A 27,777-nucleotide genomic window follows, 5' to 3' on the forward strand; every position below is an offset into this window, starting at 1 on the left:
TGACCTCCATGGGTAGGGTGGGGCCACAATGGGGGAAGGGGGGTCGACACATGTTCCTGGTACAGCCAAAATATATCGATATTATGAATAAATAATAGAACCATTTTAAAAAGAGCTTGGACTTTGAGAAGTTGTGTCAAATAACAATATGACATAAGCCTGTTTATTTCATCGTTGGCCACTCGGTCACTGCTCTTTGAAATCAATAAGATTTGTCTGTCTTTCGGGCTAAGACTACGCAATCAGTGTATATTTCGCTTGAAACCAGCGTTATTTTAACTTGTTTTTACGCAAAAAACAGATAGTTACATCCTACTGAAAGTCCAAGGCCATTTTAAAATGGTTCTATTTGATTATGCTACATAATTTATCAACGAGATGTGTTTGAACGTGCACGCCCGTGATTGAAATTAAAACAAACCACGCTGAGAGGAGTAATATATTTCAGAAATTTTCTAAATCGCTAGATATCATAGCTTGCCAGCTACATAGAGTTCTCCCCGTCAATTTGATAACCAACCCCCCCCCCCCCCCTCCGAAGAAAAGTACTTGAAGATTTTGAAAACAATCATCAATAGAAACGTTATATTTTAAGTACTAGGCACATGTATACAAACACCATAATTATTATATATTTGTCATCCGAAAACGCCTAACAGTTTAAGACAGGACACAGGTTTTCCTTTTTTATAACGAATAACAGGGATTTCATTTCGTTTTTCTTTCTTGGATGCATTTGTTTTAAAATGAACTAATCAGCCACTTAAATGACACTCTTTTTTTAATTTGGAGTAAATTACTTATTTGATTAATTGCTTACCATGAAATGCGAGCTGATTATTACCATCAGCTATTCAATCTAAAATTATTATTCAATGAATAATAATTATTTAATGGACCATTAGGTGAAAAAACGATGACCACCCCCTCCCCCAAACTCTCACAAATTGAAAAAATACTGTAGAGTATTTAGATACGTTCAGGTCGTACAGAACAAAAGGAACTTTGAATAGTAAAAAATGTATGAGGAACAATTATTGGATTTCAACCCAATAATGATTTTAAAGAGTAAGATTAACATTTGTTCATTTATTCTTGAGGGCAAAAAAGTATCTAGCGTGGTTTAGTACGGTTGTCAATAAAAAAAATCCATACAACTTATGTAATAAATACATGCAGTCATTCAAAACTGAGACACCGTTATTGTATTCAATTCAATTTTTCTGCTGCTATAAAGGTTGTTTCTAGCTGTCACGTTTTTTTTTTCTATAAAGGGTATCCATGACATGGATCGAATCAATAAAGTTATATTTTCAGTAAAACCACTTCAGACAAAAGAAATACTATAATACCTGAATGAAAGAACACGCTCAAACACACGAACCGTACCCGTGCAATAAACACGCCCGATCTCGTTAAGCTAATCCGATTTATTTTCGTAGAAATTTTCACGCGTTCAATTTTGCCATGGTCCGATAGTATTACAAACCATTTACCTACAGACATTACTCAAGATTAAAGGATAGATTTTGTTTTTTATACATTACATGGATTCGTCTGATCTTTCGATTCGATTCGAGGACGAAGGACAGTTTAACTCCACGGGAAGGTATATGTGAACTGTTTCAACAGACAGGGTTGGATTGTTATTTCACTTTGATGAAACTGGCATTTTCCAGGTAAGTGTTATTTAACTGCAGGGTAAAATAGATTGCAATTCAATTTCAATTTTTCTCAGTTCAGATTTGAAACGATAAAAATAAATTTCTGTCATCGATGATATCTTGATTGACGTGTTAACGAATTTTTTTTCTATGCTGAAGACAAGTTAAACCAGTTTTTTCAATAAAACTTGAAATTAAAATATATATTAAAAGATTATTGATACATTGCAATTATGTATGACAATATGCATAATATATTTTGGAGAGGGTATTTTAAGTTTTTCTATTTTAAATAACGTTTTTACCATACTGATTAATATTCTAAACAATATTATTACCGGTACCCCCCCCCCAAAAAAAATCAAAAACCCAAACCCCAAACTTCCCAAAGTAACCCCCGCCCCGCAAAGAAAAAAATATTTACCAATATTTTTCTATTTACCTTTTTTGTAGAACTTAAATTAATTAAACAAACGTGATTAATAACATAAAAAATAAATTTAAAAAATACATATGAAATATGCATAGTCTTGTCCTTATGAGGAATAACATCTTGTCCAGTTTGCACCGATCTGTTTGTTCGTGACAAAACACCAATTTTCTCACATTCCAGGTGATAAAACAGGAATAATTAACTGAGATATTCATCCAAATTTCCCGTCTAGTTGACACAGACAATGCCTATCGGAGTATATCCCAATTATTTCCTCTGGTCAAAAAAGCTCCTTTCTTGAGCTGCTACCTAAAAACAGGTCGTTAATTAATAGACGTGCGAAAATTTGCGCTGATTACCTGTATTCAGCCCGGTAAATGCTATGAGTATTTGACAGGTTGGTTGAGTATGTGTGTCTGAGTAGGGTATATACGGGGTATATAAAGAACTGTCAGATCGGGGCATTTCATATCACTCCCTCTGCTACACAAACTTAGATGTTCAGTTTTCTTAGAAAGTTAACGTATTCGTCATGATATAATTCTTTTCTTCAAACATTTTGTTAACCAGGTGTAGAGACATCGAACAAAATGGAATTTTCCTATCAAAAACCAGCAAATGTAAGTACATGTATACTATTCAAGCTAAGTTTTACAAAATCTTTTTCATTGATCTTATAAATAATATTAAATAAAAAGGATATTTAAGTTAAATGACTGGGATTTGAATTTGATGGGTCATTTTGCAGTTACCTCCCTTTGGCCAGCTCTGTTTCGATGACAGCGATGAGGATATGGAGGTCGACATTGCTGACGTCATGACCCCCTCCAGGTTGCGGGGAACCAAACAGCCCCTGACGCCTCTGATGGACGACGACTCCGGGATTGGAATGGACAGTGACGATTCTGACAATGTAAGGAATGTCACGTAATTTTACGCGAAAAACGGCACATATACCAAATGTTTTCAAAGAGTTATTAATAATCGCATTAATTTACAGATTTCACTTGAATCCTCCTTTAACGGTCTGAAGAGTACACCTAAATTCTCAATGCAGAGAGACGTAAGTATATCATTATCTAGAATTCCTTAATTTTTACTTTGTCATCAGATCTAAGTTAATGTATAAAATATGTTTAGGTTTAAAACGATAAAGTATTTTGTGAGATCTATATATCAACATGTAATTTTGATAAACAAAAAGAAAAAAAACACTACATGTGCAGTGTATAATTTACAAATGAAGTTTTGAAATATAACTCACTATCCCTAATTTGTCTTAAAAAGAACCAGAATTCTGAAGCAAAGACGATTACCAGACGCACCCTATTTGGACAGATTTCCCAGTCCCAGCTAGAAGACCCTGGGTCGTACTGCAAAACCAGGCAAGGGAGAGCAAACCAGCGTCGGGGCCGGGGACCAGTCCTCAAAAAGTCTTTGTCGTTTGGGGTAGGTGTAGGTGAAAGTAAGAATCAGACCCGTCCTTGAATACATTCCAAGTTTGCAACAGATCTGAAACTTATCTGTGAAAAATTACCCCTTCCTAAAAATATACATAAGAGCAATGCCAAATCAGGCTCTATGTCAGTAGTCTATGATAATAAAAGTTTTGAATATTTTGAATTATTATTGAAAATTGTTTAAAAAGTTGCAATTTTGTATAATTTACAAATACAATATACAAGCATGACTAATGATTAATTGTCGTAATTATTTTCAAAGTTACACTTTTGAAATTTTGACTTAGAGTCTGTTCTCAGGTTTTAGATATTGAGGCCAAATACTGAAATTGGCAAAATAATTTTATTATCATCATAAAATTATTTCCTTTTGGAATTCTTAAAAATTGAATACCGACATTTTAAACTCAATTTTAACAAAATTAAAACAATTCATACAGGACTCTCCCCAATTCTCGACGTCAGGGGAAATGGACGTGAAGACCGCAGTGGCCCGGCTAACTGACGAAGAAAATCTGATAGGGGACGGAAGTCAGGAGTGTGCACTGCCTACTATCCGGGGGAAACACAGCGACCTTAAATCCATAACAGGAGACACTGTAAGTCAGTTAAAATAAAATTGTGGTCGAGACTTTTGAAAGTATAATCTATAAGTAATAGTGGATTTGATTTTTTATGCTTCGTCTATTCAAACACCCTTAGAAAACATCTAAATGTTCTAGTTCATGGTTTATACGTAAACACAAACTGATAAATTCAAAATTTGAAATTTCTCTAAATTACTAAACAATATTTTATGTCGAAAATAGAATAAGTACCTATAAATGCCGATATTTAAATAGTTATTTGTAATAATTTTGATGCCGATTATTTTCTTAGGTGGTTGATTTGATTTCCGGGCGATATGATGACGTCATTTCAAGTTTCCGCCTCATCGACTGCAGATATCCGTATGAGTATGAAGGGGGTCATGTTATGGTAAGAACTGTGAGCATGAGTACTTATAACAAACATTTTAAAATACAAAAACAATTAAAAAAAAAAGAAAAGTAACTATATATACTCGATTGATTTTTGTTTTCTCTTTTTCATTCTTGAACAAATGAATTTTTATAACCTTTTTATTCAAATCTGCTATTTTAGAAGTCGGAGAATATTTATAAGCAGGAAGATATTTCCGGTATTTTGGACAGCGTGAAATGTGATGGAGGACGTCACATTCTTGTTTTCTATTGTGAATTTTCATCAGAGCGTGGGCCTAAAATGTAAGCAGATCAAGATAACGAAAACTCGTAAATTTGTTTTATTTTTTGCAACCAGTTTGATCATGACAATCTTATCTTTCCTCTAATTTTAGGTACCGGAAGTTACGCAATGCTGACCGCGAAGTTAACAAAGATAATTATCCTCATCTATTCTACCCAGAAATATATTTAATGCACGAGGGTTATAAATCATTTTATCAACATCACCAGGTAAATTAAAACAAAATCTTTTCATCATTTTTAACTCATATAACAAGATTTTTACAATGTAAGCTGCTGATGTTTATTGTAAATTCAAATCTTTACATACAATTATTTAAGTAATATATGCGTTTTTCAATTTTCAGAACTTTTGCACGCCACAGGATTACAAACCAATGCTTCATAAAGACCACTCAAATGAATTACGTCACTTCCGTATCAAATCAAAGTCGTGGTCCGGAAGTGAGAAGAATGTGCCACATCGATTGTTGTTTTGAATACCGTAAACATGAAAGAATATAAATGTGATAACCCCATTGAACCTTACACTTTAATGATTGTTTTGTTATTGCTCTGTGATATGTGTTCTGTGTCTCTTGTTTTTGTAAGACGGTTGATTTATTTAAAATGTTTTTTGATGTGTTCATAAGAATTCTTGTTAAACAGTATTTATTGTTGACATGTATTGGAAATACATTGCGTTGTCTTGGTAACGATTATATAATTTTGTTGTGATTTATAAATGTTTATTAATTTTGATATTTTCTTTTTACAGGTTGATAATTTAATATGTAATTTATAAATTTTATTGTTATTGATCGATCGTAATAAAGTATATAATATATGTTACTTGTATGTCGTTATAAATGCAATGGAGTACCTAAGAGACCTGACAATACCAGGGCTGAAACAAGCCAAATTATGATTGGTCAGTAGTTTTACCTGACAGTGTATAGTATTTGGCATTGATTTGACTTGGAATGGGCAATTTTTTAAAACAAAAATTATCATTAACTTTTTCATAAAATTTGAATGAAGTTTTCGTTCTGTAACGTTTGGGACCAAGCCTTTTTAAACTAAAAAAAAAAATAACTATACCAGTCCTGCCCAGGTAATAAATATTGAATGGCTCCTCAGAGAATAACGCTGCTTTTAATTAAAGACCAAACTAAACACAAAAATATTAAATTGAGTTTTAAGGAATATTTTGATATAGTTCTCGGTTAAATCAGTACCTTTGAAACAAAAATGGGTAAATCCAGAAACTCATGCTGTGAAGCAATTTCTAGAAATTATGTAAATATAAATTGTGACACCAAGGCTACATAAAAATACAGAGTACATGTAGATATATGCCTATCTATGCTATCTATGATACCGAATGTACAATCACACATATAGTAGGTTAAATAAACATGAGCGAGTAAGATGCGTAGGTTCATTCATAAAAATAATTTACAACTTTCATTCATCCCATGGAAGATAAAACTACAGGCCGATAAACTTAATCGCACGACAGTCCTTACAATTTAGATATTGATAATTTAAATAAGGAAGTTTTATGTTTATAAAGATACGTTTGCAAAATGTATGCTCATTAGCAAATGTGAATTAAACGAAAAGCACATAATCAAAGAAATGAAAGTACTGAAGGGGTCGATTTTGGAAAGTTGAAGATGCATAGTTGCATGTACATTCACTTTGTATTTCATCACTTCTCAGAGAATAATTTATGAAAAGCTTATTCTCTACCAAATATAAAACAACAACCATGCATGGCACTGGTTATTAATCATCTACATCCCCGACTACTCACATTTGTCAGAAATAATTTTTTTTAAACTCCCCAAAATTGAATAACTATTTGTTTTTTTATTGTTTGCTTATTTCTGTTAGTTTTTACTTGTTTTCTTTACATACATATACTTTAAATTATATAAATATATTACATGATGTGCACGAAAAAATCATGCATATAGGCTAAACAACTACAAAATTGGCATTTTGGCAATCAAAATAAAAGTCGATTAACGTCCGTTCATTCTTTTATGAGCATATATACCGTACATGGAAATCGTTCATTTGAAGAAAATAAATCACGGCCTGTTTCCCTGGCCTACCCATAATGATCCGCATCAGAAGTGGTGCGGAGCATTATGGGTAGGCCAGGGAAACAGGCTAAAGAAATCACTCCTGAAAAATTATAGCATATAGTAACCTACAAGATGGTTGATATCGTTAAACAATCAGACGATACACAACGCGATGGAGAGAAACAGAACAGTAAAGGAATGGATGGAAATTTCACGATTTTAAAAAATATTTTTATTATAAAGATGAAAAGTGAAGTGCATAAAATGCGTACCATCACATTTCTGACTTTAATAGAATTGAACATTCATAAACGTCAAGTATTGTGTAGGTTATATAAACACATTAGTGATAAACAAGCCGTTCATATAAAATACATGTGTTAGGCATTTCCGGAAATTATGAGGACATTTCGTCAGTTACACCGGTTCATTAAAGGGGTTGTAATGAATTGGATGTTTGATAATGCAAATTTTTTACAAAGACTTTGAAATTACAACAACTTAGACATATCTTAAACAAATAGCAATAAATAAAAAAATAGGAATAACTAAACTAAGTGCACGAGTTAATGGTAAATATTTATAATATAAGAATATTAAAATTGCCTAAAGTGGGTGAAGGGGGGGATGGGGGGGGGGAGGAGAGGAGGTGGGGGGGGGGGGGGGGTTGCAAAAACACTTGCTCAGAAAAAAAAAGCCCAGACAGAAAAAAGGGAAAGAATTTGACAGGGAAAAGTGTACACTAACCCTGATTTATCAGTATTTTGGCTAATATCGCCATATTATGTTAATTCCTCGTCTAATAATGCCACGGATCTTGCATGCAAACTGTTTTGGTAAATGGAGACAAATCAGAAGAGTTGTAAAACACACTCTAGGTTCAATATCTACCTTACTTATTTCCTTACAATAAAAAAGGCTTGTAAAACGAGAAAATTGTTCATAATAAATGATATGATGTACAAAGATTATACGCTATAGTTGATAAAATGAATTTATTAAGAAATATCTATAAAATACAACTTTGAAGTACAAAAAAATTAGATTTTAACAAAATGTAGAAAATGGCATCAAGAAAGTAATTTGGCCAATTCAAGTAAAAAATTATACATTTCCGAAAGAGAAACATTAAAGAAGTACATTTACATTGTGTGGGTAACACAAGCTTAGAATATGTTGCAGCTTAAAACTATATTGGCGTTTTATTCAACGAATAAAAAGGGATTTCAAAAGTAATGCCAAAAATGTATCCAGATCCGGAAGGACGAGCTCTAGGATCGTTAATCTTAAAAATTCATAACTTGAAAGATTTCTCTCTTTCGAATTTTTTTACAGCTGTGTTGCAGCAGTTAATGATTACTGTAGTTGGGTTTAGGGTTATTAACATTCTCACTCATTGGACCAAGTTCAGAATCGCGTTATATACGGCATTTCGAATTCCTTAGAACTCACAAATTAGTACCGTTATTAGCTATGCAAGGAGAATGTGGATGGGCACCTGTCAGTTCTCCACACAAAACAAGCATAGGTTAATAAAAATGGATGACAACAAAATTAAGAAACAAATTTTTATCTGGGCTAAAAATTTACAGTTTCATTAAAACACATATGACACACAGTTCAAGTGAAATCATTTACATGTACAGGCCACCCATATATATTATAGCCACATTTGATAGAAATTAAAAAAAACCCACTTGCGTGAATAAAAGTAAGTTACATTTGATGGTCCACTTTACAAGTGATTTTAAAATGCTACAAAATATATAGATTGTTGATCAATGTTTTTTCGGAGAAATGGTATCTCTTAATTACTTAAAGTACGAAAATGTAACCAAAAGATAAGTCTTTTACCATGCAAAAAGTTTTCAAAATATTCACAATCTACGAAATTGAAGAAACACCGGACAAACACAACTATTATTCGAATGTTCCAGACTACGCAAAGTTTAGACAAAGTGATTTCTTGTACCTCTCTTTAAATATAGACACAGCTCAAATGACATGCAGGAGCACAAAGTCCATCGTAAAGACAAACGCCTGTACAGCGATATGTGTGTTGACCAACTACACCTATATAACGCAATTCGTATATAAATATTTAGAGTATTATGTTACCGCTGGACGTATGTCAAGGGGGAATTATTAGCCCCTAGTTATTTATATATAGAAAGAATTCCATCTTCTATATAAAGTTTTAAAATGACAAAAATATCTTACAATGCATGTTTATAATCGTTAAAATTATATTAATATTATGATAAATAAAACTTTTAAAATACATTTAAGTTTAAATTTTGAATTAAAAACCCCCCATAAATAATGGCAATTCCGGAGCTTCTCTATATAAAAAAGATATATGCCATGTCTTTGCAAAAGTTTTATTATTTCAAACAAATTTAGTCACAAAAAAGAATAACAGTATAAAAAGAAACACACCACTATAAAAAAAATGAAAGTACATATAGCACGAAATATTATGATAAAATGGCAGGGTAGTCGTTTGTATACAGTTAATGCACGATAAAAAAAAAACAGAAACGGGGAATCAAATATTATGCAACAGATGAGAGGTAGTGTTGTATAAATATTTTCGGGAAGAAATCAAGAATGACAAAATTGAGATTTTTTGTATGAGAACAGTTCAAACAAGATGTTGTCAATTTTTTTATTCGCCATTTTTAACCCATCCTGCCCGTCCGTCAATGGAATGTTGTTCTCGGAACACACTCCGCTGCTACCGGTAAGGGCCGACAAACTTTTTTGAATGTTGGTTATGACGTCATCTAGAGCACCTGTTTGTCTCGTTTTGATTCCTGTGGATTCTGTTGCTCTCTGAACGGTTTTTACGTCCGATAATACGCCACATAAGATTTGTATGGTATCATTCCATTCATAACGAATCTGAAAAAAAACCAAGAATATGATAAAACGATACTCAAAATAAATTATCAGTGTTTTAGTTATTCAGTTGTTCTAAACTTTTCATTTAAATTTGACAAATTTTATTCTTACCGTTTGGTTGAAAGTTACAGTTGTTTCATGAGGGGGAGTGGAGAAATGGTTGCTCTGTAATTATATAAACAGTGTTTGCTTAATTTAGTGTCCCTGTCACACTTATTTTACTATGGATCCCTCATTCTTCGTTTAAATTCACATTTGAAAGTATTTTAACTGAATAAGCGAAGAGAAGAAAATTACTTACATTAGGTATAAGATTTTTGGCCCGACTTAAAAGAGTCATAAGTATATCCACTGTTTCACAGTCATTTAAAGTGCGGTTCACACCTGATACAAAATCTTTCAAATTTTGAACGATTTGTCGTGTTTCCTTCACAATATCGAAATTCAGATATTGTTGAAAAGGTTCTTGCGTTGTCGAGTGCTCACATTGGCTTGTTCTTCTGCTTTTAATTGAGAAATCAACAAAATTTTGTAAAGTTTTCAATTGGAACTGGACGACTTGAAAGCGACCGACGATTTCCGATGCTACGTTCTCTTGTCCATTAACAACACCTCGGATTTTTAGGCCTTTGCTGATGGTTTGTAAAACCCGACTCTCTATGCAAGTTAATTCCAGCGACGTAGAAAGAATGTCTTCAAGCTGAAAGGAAAACAAATGATTATCAAAATTAATAAATAGCTCTTACTAGCAAACCTTTGAGGTTATTGCCTGTTTTTCATCGTTCAATTTTACTAAATAAATAATAAAAAAACCCTTACATTTGAAAAAACCACGTCTTTTGTTTCCAATTTATTTCCAAGGTGTTCAGCTGCTGAATATAATACTGAGTTTTCCTATAAAAACATATATTCGTAAAATTTTATTAACTCGTTTTTTTTTAAAATTATTAAAATGGGGACGATTTCAATATAGAGCTTTGCTTACATATTCTTGAAGAGCGATATCGGCAGAATAAATGACTCGCGTTGCTAAAGTCATTATTTTCTTCATGTTTTCTAAATCGGCATCGGAAAATTTGGAAAACTGTTTCACGGGCCCAAGATTTGTTGTCGTAAGTAGACTTTGTTGCGTTGTGCCTTGGTCAGCAATAAGGAAACTCGTGACCGTGGCAACGCACATGTAAAAAACACTGAGTTTTGTTCCTAAGGTAAAAAAAGAGTGTACACAATATTTATTGAATTGAAATAAGGTTAAAATCATACCAGTAAATGATAGAACTTAAAAAGAAATATTGTGATTTTTAAAGCATCTTGCCAAACAAACCTAATGCCATGTTCTTTTCCAAAGGCTCACTATATCTCTGTAATTTTTCTTAGTCTCTAAACTCGATCGTGTAGTCTAATAAGTAATTTCAGAAGGGTTTACTAAATATGGTTGAATAGGTCCCTTATATAGTGTAATAGCGAAAGTAGGTAGAATGCCCATCGTCTGGATTTGTACTTCGGGAATTTCAATTATCGTTTGAGTCCAGACTCCGAACTGGTCCGATTTGCAGAGTGAATCATGTAAATCTATATTTAGTATCAAAATCTGGAATAGGTCAAACATGAAATAGAACTGGGCCATGATGAAACTTTTGAATCGGAAATATGGAGTGCTCGCTGAAAGACATTGGTCATGAAGAACTCACTAAGATTGTTTTTACCAATCAGGCCGTGTTTGTGTTTTATCGTTATACAAATGTATGTGTTTATTCGCACCACAGGTGTAGTAGCCTTCAGTTGATAAGTTATTTTATTATCAAATGTTCATATTAAGTATAACAATGCCTATGATTATACCCAAAACTAAATGTCTAGCAGCATTCTTTTAAATTCAGACGAATCTCTGTGGAAATTCGACAAACGGTATTCATTTAAAAGAATTTAAAAGTTAGAGGGGGAGGTGTTGGGGCCAAGTGTTTTTCTGTATTTAAACGGTTGTATGCACCAAGAAAATCATTAACGTGTTAAAGTGATAAAATGATATTTTTTTGGATTAAAAATGCAGTCTAAAGATGTTTTACGCGCAATGGGTGTAAGGGGTGGGGGAGTAAGATACGAAGTCGCGGTTGTTATCGGAAAAGCCAGCTGCAGGTCTTTAGTTTCCGGGTTGAAAATGTCAGAGGTCGTCCATCCTAATTTTTTCAAACCGGGTGCGGTATGGCCAACTTTGCATGAAAAAAAACCTGTACTACTGTACTGTAATTATTCCATTGTTTTGAAGATATGTTGATTAGAGGTTAGTTATCGTTTTTCTGCTTAGCTTTAATGCTTTACTAGAGATTGTTTATTTGCTTTTGTTTGCTGTTTGTTCAATATCTTTTGGGAGTGTATAGGATCATAACCCCCCCCCCCCCCCCCTTCAAACAAAAATGGCTTTTTGGTCTTCATATCGAATAAGAGGCTTGTTCAGCATGATGTTTGCTTACCCGCTTCATATTATGCTTTTATATTTAAAACTTGTGTTTGCTTTCAATCAGTATTCATGTTTTTTTTGGTTTAGGTAACATTACCGATAACTAACATATATACAAAGTTCCATGCATTTAAGTCGCCCCACTTTTTTTAGCCTTATAGGTGCTTTGTCACTGAATCGGTGGTTTTCAAGCCTCGTTTTAAGTTGTCCGTCAAACAAGAATTATAGTTTGAGAGTATAAAGATTAGGTCAATTAGTTTGGTCTTCATGTATGTTTTGATGACAACAAGATGCAAGTTAACAATTCTTTTTTAAGAAGCTTTCTAACATTCTATATTTGTTTGTAGGAACGTTATAATTGTGAATCATAAAACAAAAAAATTACTTTCAATACACTTTATTTCCCCCAATCAAAGGTCATTAATATATCAGATGGCCTAGCTTATAGACTGTGCAAACAGAAAAAAAGGAATGGTGAATAGGTAACAGATAAAACGTCACAAAATTCCCACGGAAATGAGCTGATTAATAATTTCATTCATGATTTCAAATATATCTGGTACATAGTAGATTTTTATCTTTCATTATTATCATTGTACTAGTATTTGATAACTAAATGTGTGCCAGACAGATAAAGTCAAGTACACAAAACAAACCATGTACAATTGAAAACGAAATATTTGTGACACATGTTTAATTGCTCTCTACAAATTAGAGATCAGAGCAACACTTGACAATGTTTCCGGCAAAACTGACACAAAAATGCCTCTATCAAAAAGTAAGGTTATGGTCAAATTAAATTCATGCGGCCTGTTCAACAACATATCGTATTTTTATCAAGATACATACAAGGAAAGAAATAATAAAACCAAGTAAATATAAAAAAAAGTTGAAGACTTTCGAGAAAAGTCATACTATTTCTTTCAGCTTATCTGTTTGTTAATTTTTTTTTTTAAATATTTTATAAAATTCATGTTCACAGGGATAAAACAGCATTTTCTTCCCGCAATGGTCATGTTGAAGACGGGCTAGATTCTTCAGGGTCGCTATCAAATAGCTCTAGCAATCCCGAATCGTTGCTGATAATGTCCGCCGCGTTGGGTAAGGATGGCATATTAAGGAAAGACACATATTTAGGTGAAGGTCCCTCGTTTTCGGCCTCTTCGTCACTTCCGTCACTTGCTGACGTCACCTCGGATTGTCCGTCTCTTTCACTTTCGGGTTGAATATTCAAGGCATTGAAGTCAGACAAGGATAGCCCGCCGGGTGAGGCGGGTACCGGGTTATCTGTGTCAGTCTGGCTTTCTAACCAATATGTGGTCATCGTCCCTTTACCCTGCAATATGACATGGAGAAATTATGAAACGTTAAGGGCTTAACTTGTCTTACTTTATTTAATAGCTGCAGAGTATATAAATATATATATCACTTAATTCTCTAAAACTGGACAACGAAACCTTAAAGTATTAAAGAAACCCAGTGAATTATGTCAGAAATAACAACTTCCTGTCAACTACGCATATGTTTGTTTAGTTTATCTTCCAGTTGACCGCGTATCTATATCAATAATCGATATACTCCGTTAGTGCACCGTCTAACATCCTCGTATTTGACATTACTATAGTAATATTTTTTAAAGGAATTCCGGGTAAAAAGAATAAAAAAAATTCCAATACTGTCGTCTAGTCCAATACCTTCACTTCTAGTTTCCCTCTCTCCACTATTCTGTAACAATTCTCTGTCTGCAACAGTTCCGCTGTGGTCGAACTTATATGAATTTTCAAAGCTAAACAAAAAAACACGAAAAAATATATTTTTTTTCAATCAGACCATAAAGCTAACTTTAGTAAATAATATTTAGTAAGTATTTTATGATATTTAATTAATATATTAAAGAAATATAAACCAACAACTTGTTTTGCACCTAAGCCATTAGATTCCATCCTTGAGGCTGTATTAACGGTGTCTCCAAAAAGACAATACCGGGGCATTGTAAGACCTACAACGCCTGCGCAGACAGGACCGGAATGTAGACCTGAAAGTAATTCATATTATGTTTTTGTAGCATATATGTAAAAAGAAAGAACGTTTTATCAACTTGAAGAAAATAACCCTTACATCGAAATTTTAAAAAAAATCTACTCAGATATATGATTTTGAATAGATGCACGAAAAAGCCCTTTAATATTACCTATTCTTATTTGAAGTTTTTCATCGGGTTTATGTGGAATCTGGAAACGGTTGACGCCATCCAAGAGCTCCAGCGCCACCTTTGCAATTTCGTTGGCATGGTTATTTCCGTTTCTTTCCGGAAGTCCGCTCACTATCATGTAAGCATCGCCAATTGTTTCTACCTATCACAAAACGGGACAAAATTTACAGTAGAGATAGTAAGGATATTTACAGAAGTGTGCCGTTTGGTTTCAGTCTTTGTTAATTTGGTTTTTACCTTATATACGTCATAATGTTCGATGATGTCGTCAAATAGTGTATACAACGTATTCAGCAAGTCAACAACCTGTGAAAAAACCCACAGGATACATATAATGACAAGTAAAATGTGGAAGAAAACTGACTTTTTCTTTGATATATATAAATTTAAAAATTTTATTTCATATTTTGTTCTGAACCTGTGGTAGCAGATTCATCTAATTTTAAAAAGATCGCAAAAAACAAGTTCAACAAATGGCATCTACTTCTAGAATTAAAAAAAATAATTTAAGATAATAGAAAGGTATCAAGGAGAAATAGTATTATATGTAATAATAATTTATATTCTTCTAGAACTATGAGAGTTGTAGAAACAAAAAAAAACGCGTAAAAAATACGAATCCTAAATAGATTTCACAAGGCATAGTTAATATTTCCTTTTGCAGTTTTATCATTTTTTGTTTGCTTGCCTGTATGGGGGTGCTTCCTCCAGCGAGATTGGTAAAGCCAACGATATCAGAGAAATAAATCGTCACGCACTCAAAATTCTCAGCTTCCACCGGCCTTCCCAACTTTAATTCCTCTGCCACTTTTCTACATGAAAAATCTCAAATTATCAATGTTTCGAAAAGCGATGTTAATTGAAAAAAAAACCCAAATCAAACTACACGAGTATTTTTTCCACGGATACCTGGGAAGCATACGAAACAAAAGAGCATCCGTCTTTCTCTTTTCTTCCTGCAGTTGCTCGGTTCTTTCTGCTACAATCTCCTCCAACTGCGTTGAATATTTCTCCATCATCACAACCATGTTTTCTATCACATTCGAATTCCTACAAGTGAGTGAATCATAATTGAAATATTAGATTTACATGACAATGTATACTATTAAACACTTCCATAAAACTACATGTAATATCAAGCAATGATGTGTAACATGAAGGTATTTCTAGTGAATCTCATTGCTTTTTTTTTTAAGTTTGGCTAAAGGTGACTGGAAAATACGACAACCCTTTTGAATAACCTTGTAATCAGTAAAGACATTCATATACTACTGAAGAAATAGGTACAGGCGTACTTGTACGGGTTTATCCTGTTTAGTGCTTTTAATATGGTTTTGATTGTGGGCCTCATCATGGGGTCCTCGATCCAGCAGCTCTGTATCAGCTTCCTGATGGCGTAGCTCTGTTTAGCCGTCTGTATGCCGTCCAGTTCCGGGGGGAAGGCCGGTCTGAACCGCTTAACCTCGTTATCACTCATCACCTTACTGATGATTTCTACATAAAAATGAGTATTTTATCGCTAAAGATCGAGGTAAAGTATTGTAAGCAAAAATTTAAGCTGTATAATAATAGTCAACGAATTGTTTTATTTTGATTTATTCATATACTTGTTTATCGATCCGATTCAAATACTTGTTGTTACCATTTGTCATACTAGTATCTAAAATTCAGAAAGCTTCTCCAGAAACGCCAGGTCTTCAACCACTCCATGATCATTCATGCAATCATGCATCATTCTTATAATCACACAGGACTGGAAATTATTTTTGCAGATTTAGCAAACTAAACTGTAAAACTAACCTTCATCAGTAAGATGGCTCTCCATAGAGTATGGCTTATCCCTGCAGATCAGTTCTTTTGCAATAATGGCAAAGGCATATACGTCACCGGCTGGCGACCCGAATCTCTTTCCAGTGGGAATTATTTTTCGGAGTAGCTCTGGGGCCGTCCAAAGCAAGGCTGTATAAGGATATGCGATTATAAGACTATCTATACAAAAAATGCAACATGCGCATTCATTTTTAAAAATCAATTTAAGTCACTTATCAAATAAATAAAACACGTTCGTTTGATTTTTAAAAATGAACTTTGGTTACAAAGGCAGAAAAAGTGCCCATAGACAGAAAGAGAAGAGAGTGAAAAAAATGAATACGGCTGTATTCTTTTAGAAATCTCAAAGATAACTTCGATGATAAACCAGTGCTTCGGTACTTGTATATCAGGTATGATTGAAAAAGAAAAGAATCGAATCACAACAGCTTGTAACAATGACCCACTTTTCATTAAAAACAAAATGTGCAAGAAATCGTTATTTTAATAAAATTAATTGTAGTCCGCAAAAACATCGATTATTCTGACTTGAATTTAACCTTTCATTGTGTAGCGCGTTAGTTTAACGGCTCATTGTGTTACGCGTTAGTTTAACGGCTCATTGTGTAGCGCGTTAGTTTAACGGCTCATTGTGTTGCGCGTTAGTTTAACGGCTCATTGTGTAGCGCGTTAGTTTAACGGCTTAATGTGTTGCGCGTTAGTTTAACGGCTCATTGTGTTGCGCGTTAGATTAACGGCTCATCTTGTTGCGCGCTAGTTTAACGGATCATTGTGTAGCGCGTTAGTTTAACGGCTCATTGTGTAGCGCGTTAGTTTAACGGCTCATTGTGTTGCGTGTTAGATTAACGGCTCATTGTGTAGCGCGTTAGTTTAATGGCTCATTGTGTTGCGCGTTAGATTAACGGCTCATCTTGTTGCGCGCTAGTTTAACGGATCATTGTGTAGCGCGTTAGTTTAACGGCTCATTGTGTAGCGCGTTAGTTTAACGGCTCATTGTGTTGCGTGTTAGATTAACGGCTCATTGTGTAGCGCGTTAGTTTAATGGCTCATTGTGTTGCGCGTTAGATTAACGGCTCATTGTGTTGCGCGTTAGTTTAACGGCTCATTGTGTTGCGCGTTAGTTTAATGGCTTGTCGGGTTGCGCGTTAGAGAAAAGATTGAGTAATATTTTATTATATACCTGCATATTTTTCATCCTCCCCCTCTTTGTCATCAATATCTTCTCCTTGAAGATGACGAGGTGCAAAGTCCGTCAGCTTACACACCCACCGACTGTCAATCAAACAGTTTGAACTTTTCAGGTTACCATGGAAACGAAGGTCACTTTTATGGAGGTAGGCCAGTCCCTTGTAACAAAACCAAAACAATCATGTCTCAGTCTATTGATAATGCAGCATAGAATATAATGAAGAATTTTGTGGCATAGCGCTACGAACAATTCCATTACCTTGCATATGTCGACTGCAATTGATATTTTGAACATAGTATCCAATTTTATGTCATCATGTTCTATCACATCCTGTCAAAATGTTATAAAATAACATGCAAATTCGTAATGGCCAATTGTTCTCAAAGGTTATGTTTTCCGGATTGATAATGCTGTAGAGTCTCTTAGTGAAGAAAATGACGAAAAGCATATTGAATTAAGTGCAATATGGCATTGTTAGAGTGTCTCTACACGCAATTCATCTTTAACAATGCATAAAGCTGTCAAGTTTTTTGGCATTTAGAAAAAAAAAGTTTTATTAGGATTTGAATTGTCACATCGAATGACAAAGTGCGGAGTCAATTAATGAACATGTAATATGATCATAGATTCTGATTTTACCGTTTACAGCTGATTTGAATCAACATTTACTCGGCGCTTTTTACGAAGAATTAAGTTAATGAAAAACAGCAAGATTTTAACTATGGCATTTCATCCCACGACAATTTTTCACACACATTATTCGCTTTAATTGCTGTATTAATTGGTATATCAAATATATGAAAAATGAAAACAGTCAATAAAAAAAGCAATCTGACCTGTACACTCCCCTTGCTGCAGTACTCCCAGATAACACAGGGTGTGTCGGCATCAGTACAGATACCGAGCATAGAGGCGATGTTTCCGTGCTTAAACTCAATCACCTTTAAGATAAAAAATGAATATACAATTATACGTTTTGTTAAAATCAAAGGAATGAAAACTCTTACGAGAGTTGTTGTACCTTAACATTACAGTGAAATCACGTTAAGGATAATCTCAAAGGTAATGATGAGCACGATTTTAGCAATACTTTGTCTTTCTACTTAAAGTAAGTATATCTTTAATTTATTGCTTGCTTGTTAGATAATTAGTAAATGAATTGAACGGACGGAATAAACATTTTGCTTTTATCTTGGTTTTAATTAGGTGAACTCTCTTTTCAAGGACATTGAAAATTTTAAGAAATGAGTGAAAAAGTTCACGTCTTGTAAGATAGTACAAAGTCATGTACATCCACAGAATCTGATTGCATAAATTGTGCAGTTCCTTTATCAATATGTATAATTATTCATATAATATATATTAAGGTTTTTCTTCTCATACAAATAGAAATAATTGATATATATACAACAAAACACGATTAATTGGGTTTTGTCCTCAAGCACGGTGTGCACACTATACATATGAGACAGAAGCGAATGCAAAGTCAATTATATGCATATTTAATAAACGGTATTTTGGAAATGAACGCAGTTTCAAATCAATCCCTATGTAATACAATCAATAATCAAAACAAACTTCAGCAGTGCATACTACATTATTTTCGTGCAATTTCATGGTAAAGAAATCCAATATTAAAAACATATATAATAGATGAAATTTTAGAGTTCAATAATTAAATAGCGCTAAATATACTATGGTAACATTACATTTACAAATTACGACCATCAAAGCAAGCCACGGTTTTGCATCCACCCTACTTCCCAAATGGAAATGGACACAAAGCTAGTGTAATGCGACGATGCATGCAGTATTGTGACTTACACATCATGTTTAAGACATCCGTACAAAATAAAATGCATTTTCCCAGACTCCATTAACAAAAGAGTGAATGGTATCTGTTTCCGGCCCTGATCACTTTTTTGCTGAAGTAACCAGCATAAGGTGAAACTATGGATTTAATGTGTTTATCATATAATTTGACCATCCATAATGGATAACAATCTATCGAAAATCATTATTCAGGATAATAAATTTTTAAAGTAAAATTATATGTTCCGATCATCTTCAATAACACATAAAAAGCATGACAGATCCTACTAAACACCTTTTATCGTATATTTTTATTGATTTTATTGCAAAGATATGAGCAAACTAAGCCACCGATACAAACCCTTTCAATGAACAAGACCGCACCTGTTTCATTTCTTTCAGGAACTTGACCCCGTCCGTTTTCAGTTTCTTCTTCCTGAGTGACTTGATGGCGACCATGCGGCCCCTGTAGCGGGCCACCGTGATGTAAGTACTCTGTACCACATTGTTGTCCATGGACAGGGTGTCGGCGTTCGTCGTCCCGCAGTTGTACTCCGTTTCCTTGTCCGAGCGACTCCCAAGGCTCGGCCGTCTGTGACGTAATGGTGACTCCCCGGCGCTGCCCTTCCGGGTGGCTAGCTCACTGCTGGTGTCATGGCGAGAAAGATTCTGTAGTTCATATGCAGAGAGGAAGGGAAGTTTTGTAAGTATCAATGAATATATCGAATATACATCGCTTTTTAAATTTCTAAGTAATGAAAAGAAAAAACATTGGCAGCAAAGGCAAGTTGCAAGAATACAAGTAGCAGATTTGAATATGGGTTTTAATATTTCAGCAATCGTGTTTTCTCTTTTTCTACATTTTCAATTTCTCTTTACCTAAAAAATCCTTCCAACCAGTTTTTTTGGCCTATCTAACTGCTACTGACGGGTAAGATTTAGAAGGAAACGATTTTTAGCGCCAAGCTAGTATCATTTTATTTACATACCATAAAAGAGCGGACCTGTTTTCCCACCAAAAAATCAATGTCTCTGAAGTGAATTTTCCAGGCAACATTTTGCAGATCTTTTTCTCTTTTCCATATTCTGTCTCAAAGGAACAAATAATTTAAATGCAAAAAGTGAAAAAACCGTTTAGTTTAAATTCTCAAATTTAAGAAAAGGACAAACTTTCCTTTTGAGACTTTTTGTTGTTGCTTTTCATTATGGTCTATTCTTCTCCGAGAATCTATTACATTATTGTATTTTCCTTTTTCGTCAAGTACACATGAGTCTAATGAACATACCTGCTCAGGTGAAAAAGCACGAGTAACACAGAAAACATTCCGCTCAGGTGTGTGATTTACCTGTATGCCAAAAACATCATCAAAGCAAGAACCATGACTGCTAGCGATACACCAATGTATACAGCGAGGTCGTCGGATGAAGCTACAATAAGTAAATACCCGGCTATTATTATCCAACGAAGCCGTCTTTATAAGCACTTGAAAGTTTAACGGGACACAGGCTGAAGGATCGATAAAATTTCCAATATTGATTTCCTTGCAATTCTACATTGGAGACTGCAGACAATTAGAATTTTGTTGGTATTCTAAATGCTGCAAATATCGGATACATGCATGCTAAAAATCGGGTGGCTTGCTGTTGTTTATAAAACAGGTAACCTCTGTCTTGAAAGTGCAGCACAATGTATATACAAACTTATCTGCAGGTCCTTTTTTGTAGGATATGTTATATCTTGATTATTTCAATGAAACTGCGACTAAATGATGAAAAATTTACGAGAGCAAATATTGATTGTTCTTTGGAAATTTAAACAGACAGGCGAATTTTATTTCGTCAAGCAACATAAACAATTCATTGAATATCGAAATAAGAAATGAAAATTTCGTCATGAGATATAATTAATTAATATATTTTAATTCAAAAACAAGATAGACAGACCTACTTAAAACCACAACACTATTCTAATTTAATGCACCATTTCCAGGAACTTATCACGGAGATAAGGAACTCTGTAGGAGAGTTCCACTTAAAAAAGGGATATTTTTCAACGGCATTTTTAAAAAATACCCTTTTTAGGAAAAATTGAGCGTCATTTTATGCAGCAAACTTTGTTTTTGCGTATTGTAAGGTACATCAAATTGGTATAACAATTCTCATTAACATTTGAAACATATGTGTAATCTTAGAGGTCCGCTGAAATTGATAAATCCGGATTTCATCTTTACAAACTCTTCTTTCTTCTTTTGTACATGGATGGGTTGGTTTTTGCTTTTTTCCTGCATATATATGGACAAACTCGATGAACGTTTTGTGAAAATCACGTGACCTACCATGCCAAAATCGGGATCAACACACTATGCCATCTACTTTGAAGTGCAACTAATTATGGAGAACTTGAGTACAATTTTGTAACATTTCATGGACCATGGTTGTTATTACTGTTCTGCGCCTGGTAAATAAACAGAACGTTAAATTTTAATAACCATTAACATGAGTTTTAAAAAATGTCCATGCTTTGCCCTCTGTCGAGATCTTTTTGAAAACCAATATTGAATATAATTTATTTGATTTGGATACTTATAATATTTTCATTAGGACTGAATTATTTATCTTAATTCAAAACCTGGCCATATAATCTCCCATAAAATGAAGCACTAAATTAATAGATTGTATTTTACAAAATCACATGATAAGGAAAACCGGAAAATCAATCCTTTTTATATAACTTATTTAACTTATAAGTTAAAACAATCACCATTGTTTTGTTAAGTTTTGAAAATTTTGTTGCGTCTTATGTGTTCATATTTTTCTAGCATGTTGACTTTATTCATTTATGTTGCATTAAGTCAAAATTAAGTCAAAATTATGCAACCATAGATTTCATTTCAAAGCTAAGATCAGTATATTTGAGGTTGAAAATGCATCAACATAATTATTGACAATATCTTGCATGTCGACATAAATATACTGTATTCTGTAGGCATATGAATTGCGCGTAATGGGGCAAAATTTAACCACCATAGGTTTTACCTGAGGCTGGTGGGCATTTTTCATTGAAAAAGCCACATCTGGGTGTGTCCTCGGGGATCCGATCATCGCTAGTGGTCCCGTCCCCCCAACGGAAGTAGGTCAGATCACTCTCCTAGAGAGAAAATAATGGTTATTCGCTCAGCGCGATTCAACTGGACATGGTTGATTTATAAAAGAGTAAAACTTGCATTGCTAACCACATACTATGATTTGAATATGAAGGATTACGCATTTGGATAGGATAATATTTTACATATACAGGATAATTTACCGGGAATATAGTGCCATTGACTATTGCCATCCGGTAGTAAGCCACGGTGGTAAAATTGCCCGACTCTGTGAGATCGAACACGGTGATTGAAGCGTATCGATCGGCATCATTCGACATGATGACATCCCCTGAGAGACCTAAAATAACAGCACTGACAATGTCCCCCGACAGGCCTAAACAGTCGCTAGAACATCATTGACAACATCCCCCAACAGACTTGAAACAGTCGCTAGAACATCGTTGTCAACATTTTCCGACAGAATTAAACAGTTGCTAGAACAACATTGGTAAAATGTCCCGACAGACTTGAAACAGTCGATAGAACGACACTGTCAACATTTCCCGACAAAATTGAAACAGTTGCTAGAATATTAAACAGTCGTTAGAACATTACTGATATCAAACTGGTGATAAATATAAGACTGCTTTACGATGATTTTATTTCATTTTTTCAGCATTTTTTGTATAATGTATAGCTTTTTATGCACATTTTATTTCTATGTTGTACCTTTGAAGTGCGTGTTTTCTACGGCCTGTTTTATCAGTGAGCCGTTGACATTTGCAGGATCTCCTCCATTGTCTCTCAGAGCATGAGCATATAAATACACGGCGTCATGCAGGGCCGGCGAGTAGATGTCCGGCTTAAATCATAAACAAACAAATAAAACACCAATATATTTTTTAAAAAATCAATTAATAGAATTATCGCGTGAGTATTCAAAGCTCCTTTCATACATGGATGTATTTATAGCAGTATGAACAACATTTGGTACCTCTGCCCAGTCGGGGAGGGACGGGAATGATAACTTGAGGGACAGGTAGGCGGAGTAAGCGTCATTGATCCAGGAAGATGTCGCGTTTCCCTGCAGTGTGTCTCCAAATGACAGCTAAGCAATAAAACAGTTTATTATTTATTGATTAAGCTTATCTATTATGGAATGACGGATGAATTCCTGCTGGGTTTGGGTTTTTTTTTGTGGGGGGGGGGGGGTTATAAAAAAATCGCCGTTAAATAAAAAACGTAGAGTAACTATTTAAGTTATTTTTTCTGTAACTTTAAACAGTTACATTTCTTTATTTACATATCTATTCTTATATTTACCTTTAAAAAAAAAGAAGGTAAAATTGAAATATCAAAGCAATTAAAAAATTACCCAAAATGAATTTTTAAGATTCCCACCAATAATAATAATACCTCGGGCATCGTCCTGCAAATTTGTAATATTTTTAAATTTCAATATTTTAACATTTCTTACGTAGAGGAGGTTTTCAAAGCCTTGCCTGGCCCCCTCGTCATCAGGAAGTCCTCGTTCCCACAATGCCGTGCTCTCTAAGTCTGCTAACTCCTCGCTGGTCACTAGAGTCGTCTTGATAAAAAGGAATTGGTATCCTCCGCCATCCATGCCTTGAGCATGCGCTCTGACCATGTAAGAGCGAAGCTCAGACTCGGGAACAATTATTATGATGACTGAAATTTTTAGAAGAATTTTTGATTAGTCAAACATTTAATTCTTAAGTTTTCTTTCTGTTATATGAAATTATGTTCAAACGTATTCAACTGGTTTTCTGGTACATGTAGTTGAGATCTTTTGGATAGTATACAAATTTATAGGTGTTATAGCCGAGAAACAAAAACAAATTAAACTGATAATTTGTTTAATTAAGACAAAACGGAACATACTTCTGCCTTCATATTTGATGGCGGAATACATAGTATCAATGGTGGAGTCAGTTGCGTTAAGTTCCACGCGTGCGTAGTGATGAGCAAGAAAGAATCCATAAGAGGCCCAGTATGGAGTCTCGATTTCCGAAATAAACGCACTGGCGTACGCTTCACATTCGGAATCCGCCGAGGATATCACAATCAGCCGAAGCCAGAAAAAGCCAGACAGGAAGATGCTGAGGATGCTTCCTGTTTCAAAATAAAGCGTAAACTTATGGCATGTTTTATTGCAAAAGGACAATAATGATTCAAAACGTAACATTGTCCCGCCTAAAGTCAATCGCAGCTTCTCGGGCCTTTCCGGCAAGCTCGGAAAAACACCTCGAATGTATTAACATCACCGGATGTTAGAATTTTATACAAAATGGAGTCGCTTCCCATTAAAATATGTATCGGCTAGACAGTCTTGTATGTCGCTTCTGTGTTATATTTTAGTGTATATCGTTTACTTTAATGAAGTATAGCTCACATCTCAACAGATCGTAAAATGTGTTATATTTATTTCAAGTTTTACAAAAAGGGGGGTTGTCATGGACGCCTAGTTAATACATTCGAGGTGTTTTTCCGAGCCTGCCGGAAAGGCCCGAGAAGTTTTTTCCGAGCCTGCCGGAAAGGACCGAGAAGTTGCGATTGGCCTAAAGTGTGCTTGAAGAAATCGGAAATCTTTTTCGAAAGTCTCTCATGTAACATTTGAGTGCTCTCATGTAACATTTGAGTGCTCTCATGATGAGCAAGGTCTCGTGTTACCTATGGCGGAGAGAGGAGCGATGGATCTGACCAGAGTCTGCAGTTTATTTTTGTCGTCTAGAGACTCTTCATTGGACAGCCAACCAAATACTGGGATGTCTCTGTAGGCCGCCAGCTCTGCGATGGGAATCATGGCTACCGAAGAAACCAACCAACACAATCAGGATAAAGAGTACATTAAACACTTCACTTGTTTGATTTAGTAAAATTTAATACACAGGCTTGTTTAAATATTAGTAAAATTTGATACACTATCTTGTTTAAATTAGTAAAATTTGATACTCAGAATCTTTCGACAAACACAGGTTTCTACAATTTATTGCAGCTACTATAGAATGCGAGATAATTACAACACACGAAATAGAACTATCCTCGGGTTTTCTCCCTTTTTGCGAATTTAACAGAAGTCAAGAACGTTTCTACATAATATCGGTTAAGGATGAATGGGACATCTCCATGTTGTGACGTATTATTTATCGAAATAAACAATAAAATCAAGTACAATTTTTTAAACAGTTTTTCCCTAAAAATGTCATCTAACTGCGTAGCTGCAGTGGGCTACGGAGTTTTCTACGGATCTGTAAGTCATGAGTTCGAATCTCGCTGGGGATTTTTAAAAATGTTACTTCCCAAAATTTTGGGGTTCAATATTGTAAAATTTAAAAATTCTACACCGGAGAAAGTATTTTAATCATAGTGTACTGTAAACCAAATTAGTATCGACAGATGTCCCATACCACCTTGATTTTTTTATTTGAACCTTTTGTACAGGGTGGTCCGAAAATGACGTCGACTCTGTTGTTGAACAAGAAGTCCGTGAACTCGCCGATACTCTGTTTGCTATCACATCCTGAGTCTATCCAATTGATTCTACAAAAAAAAATATATCTGAGATTCTGATGTGTTTAAAGGCATTTTAATATAGTTTTGGAGAACATTTATTCCAAGGATATAATTAAACTAATACATAATTTTGAAATTTTACTTAACCATATTAATTAGCCCCGCAAACAGCCCATTTATCGTGATACAATTCATACTGCTAAGAATGTATCGTTTTCAAACTTTATTTGCTACTCTGGTCGATAAACATAAATATATGTTGATGATTTGAAATGGTATGGATTAATCATGCGCGAAATTTTTAACTTCATAATCAGCTTTGACTTAGAAAATTTTGCTGTTCATCTGTGACGTGTATCGGAAATTTAAAAAATATTTTTTTTCTGAATTGATGCTCGCAGACAGGACCGTGCACTACCCTCCCCCTTGTCCAAAAGATATTCCTTAATCTATATTTTTTTTTCATTTCTCAGGACCCAGCTAATTAAGACGGACTTTTGCAATAACGTCACACAATGAATAACCATTCATAAGATGGTCACCAAAATCAGAGAAGGGTCTTGTTTTTTGGATTAAGAGTTTGGGAAGTCCAGTTTTACATAGAATTGATGAAGAAGCAGATTTGAGCTAAGAGGGTGCTTTAAAAAAAAAAGATGACTACGAATCATGAAGGGGCTACGACGGAGCAAACTTATACATGAAGTCAGGGTTTATTTTATTTCTCAAACAATAATCTCCGAGTGGTTGAAAGGGTACACATATGAAAATTCAAATTTTAACCAAAAAATACACTTTTTGCTGTTGTAGTGAACAACTTACACTACATCCCCGATGGATAAGAGTAAAACCATAATGGGGGATCCATGAAATTTTAGACAAAAAGAATTTTTTTTTATAAATTGTTCTGTAGCATAATTTATAAAACTAATATTTGAACAAAATTTGAGTGTTTTAGAATATTTAGCCTTTTAAACAGATCCTAAATATTTAGAAATTTAAGCTCAGATGTGAACCTCATTGCACGATAGTTTATGTTAGATGTGATGGATGTATAAACACAACATTGCCATGTTTAGAGACATGTTTTGTTTAATATGCAAATATCTTTTTTTTAAAATTATTTAAAGAATTTTACAAAAAAAGGCAATTACTCCCTTTATTTTCATAAAAGAATCATTTTAAAAAAATAAGTATGAGATTTTTCACCAACCTTTTTAATTATTATACATGTACTATTCTACAACACTGTACATACTGGAAGATCCCGTTGGCCAGGATGCCGTTTCTGTAGATGCTATCCACTGCATATGCCAAGGCCCCCACGGATGTCGAGGCATTCACCGCGAGGGCTGATCCCGGGGGCGTGACCCTAGGGGCCATCCAAACCGCCTGGACATTCCCGGAAAAAGCCCTGGTCACAAAAACATTGAACATCAGCGTTCCCAAAACCTCTTTGAATGTCATTCCGCGCTTGTATCAAGCAACGATGTCTTTACATTGGTTTCATTTTCTTACTACATGAATGTATCGGGGGATGGACTTTTTCTTTTTCGCGGAGAGAGTTTTTACTCTGGCGAGTGCGCAAACAAGTATGGAAATTTTAGCTCAAATGTGACTCTTCTTAAACGTTATTTGAAATTAGTTCCATTGGATAAATCAAACACGACTGCTAAGATTTTGATTATTCGCTGTTTGTTTTGGTGAATGATGATCCGGTATGTCAACAGACGCCATGACAGAATGTATCGCGTTAATGGTACGGGTACAACCATTGTCAAATTGATGAATCGTTCTCTCAAGCAAAACAAATAAGTCCCGTCTCATGTTAAGCAGGGCATCAGAACATGTAGATATG

General features: G+C 34.4%; 2 protein-coding genes across 3 annotated transcripts; one reads left to right on the top strand and one right to left on the bottom strand.

The window, feature by feature from the left end:
• The first annotated feature begins 1,369 nt into the window (after window positions 1–1,369).
• LOC105348591 (M-phase inducer phosphatase) lies at window positions 1,370–5,653 on the top strand. Of its 2 annotated transcripts, XM_011458105.4 has the most exons (10): window positions 1,370–1,679; window positions 2,668–2,717; window positions 2,846–3,010; window positions 3,098–3,160; window positions 3,385–3,546; window positions 3,998–4,156; window positions 4,437–4,535; window positions 4,701–4,822; window positions 4,915–5,032; window positions 5,170–5,653. In XM_011458105.4, exons 2-10 carry the CDS (start codon window positions 2,688–2,690, stop codon window positions 5,299–5,301), a joined length of 1,050 nt encoding a protein of 349 aa, XP_011456407.3. In that variant the 5' UTR covers window positions 1,370–1,679; window positions 2,668–2,687; the 3' UTR covers window positions 5,302–5,653. The 2 variants fall into 2 exon arrangements, with proteins under 2 accessions (XP_011456407.3, XP_034326782.2); XM_034470891.2 differs by lacking the exon at window positions 1,370–1,679 and having other exon boundaries at window positions 2,179–2,717.
• Window positions 5,654–13,089: 7,436 nt separating this feature from the next.
• On the bottom strand, window positions 13,090–27,513 carry LOC105343468 (atrial natriuretic peptide receptor 1). Its single transcript, XM_034471014.2, has 24 exons — window positions 27,178–27,513; window positions 25,840–25,949; window positions 25,080–25,214; window positions 24,291–24,521; window positions 23,866–24,077; window positions 23,383–23,496; window positions 23,118–23,250; window positions 22,610–22,746; window positions 22,339–22,450; window positions 20,649–20,730; window positions 20,292–20,388; window positions 19,687–19,971; window positions 18,327–18,431; window positions 17,749–17,820; window positions 17,482–17,647; window positions 16,272–16,430; window positions 15,767–15,965; window positions 15,381–15,521; window positions 15,160–15,283; window positions 14,709–14,777; window positions 14,451–14,613; window positions 14,184–14,294; window positions 13,954–14,045; window positions 13,090–13,595 (listed from the first exon to the last, which is right to left on the bottom strand). Exons 1-24 carry the CDS (start codon window positions 27,384–27,386, stop codon window positions 13,272–13,274), a joined length of 3,582 nt encoding a protein of 1,193 aa, XP_034326905.2. The 5' UTR covers window positions 27,387–27,513; the 3' UTR covers window positions 13,090–13,271.
• Window positions 27,514–27,777: the final 264 nt, after the last annotated feature.

This window comes from Magallana gigas, chromosome 5 (genome assembly GCF_963853765.1).
Source record: "Magallana gigas chromosome 5, xbMagGiga1.1, whole genome shotgun sequence".
Taxonomy (NCBI): domain Eukaryota; kingdom Metazoa; phylum Mollusca; class Bivalvia; order Ostreida; family Ostreidae; genus Magallana; species Magallana gigas.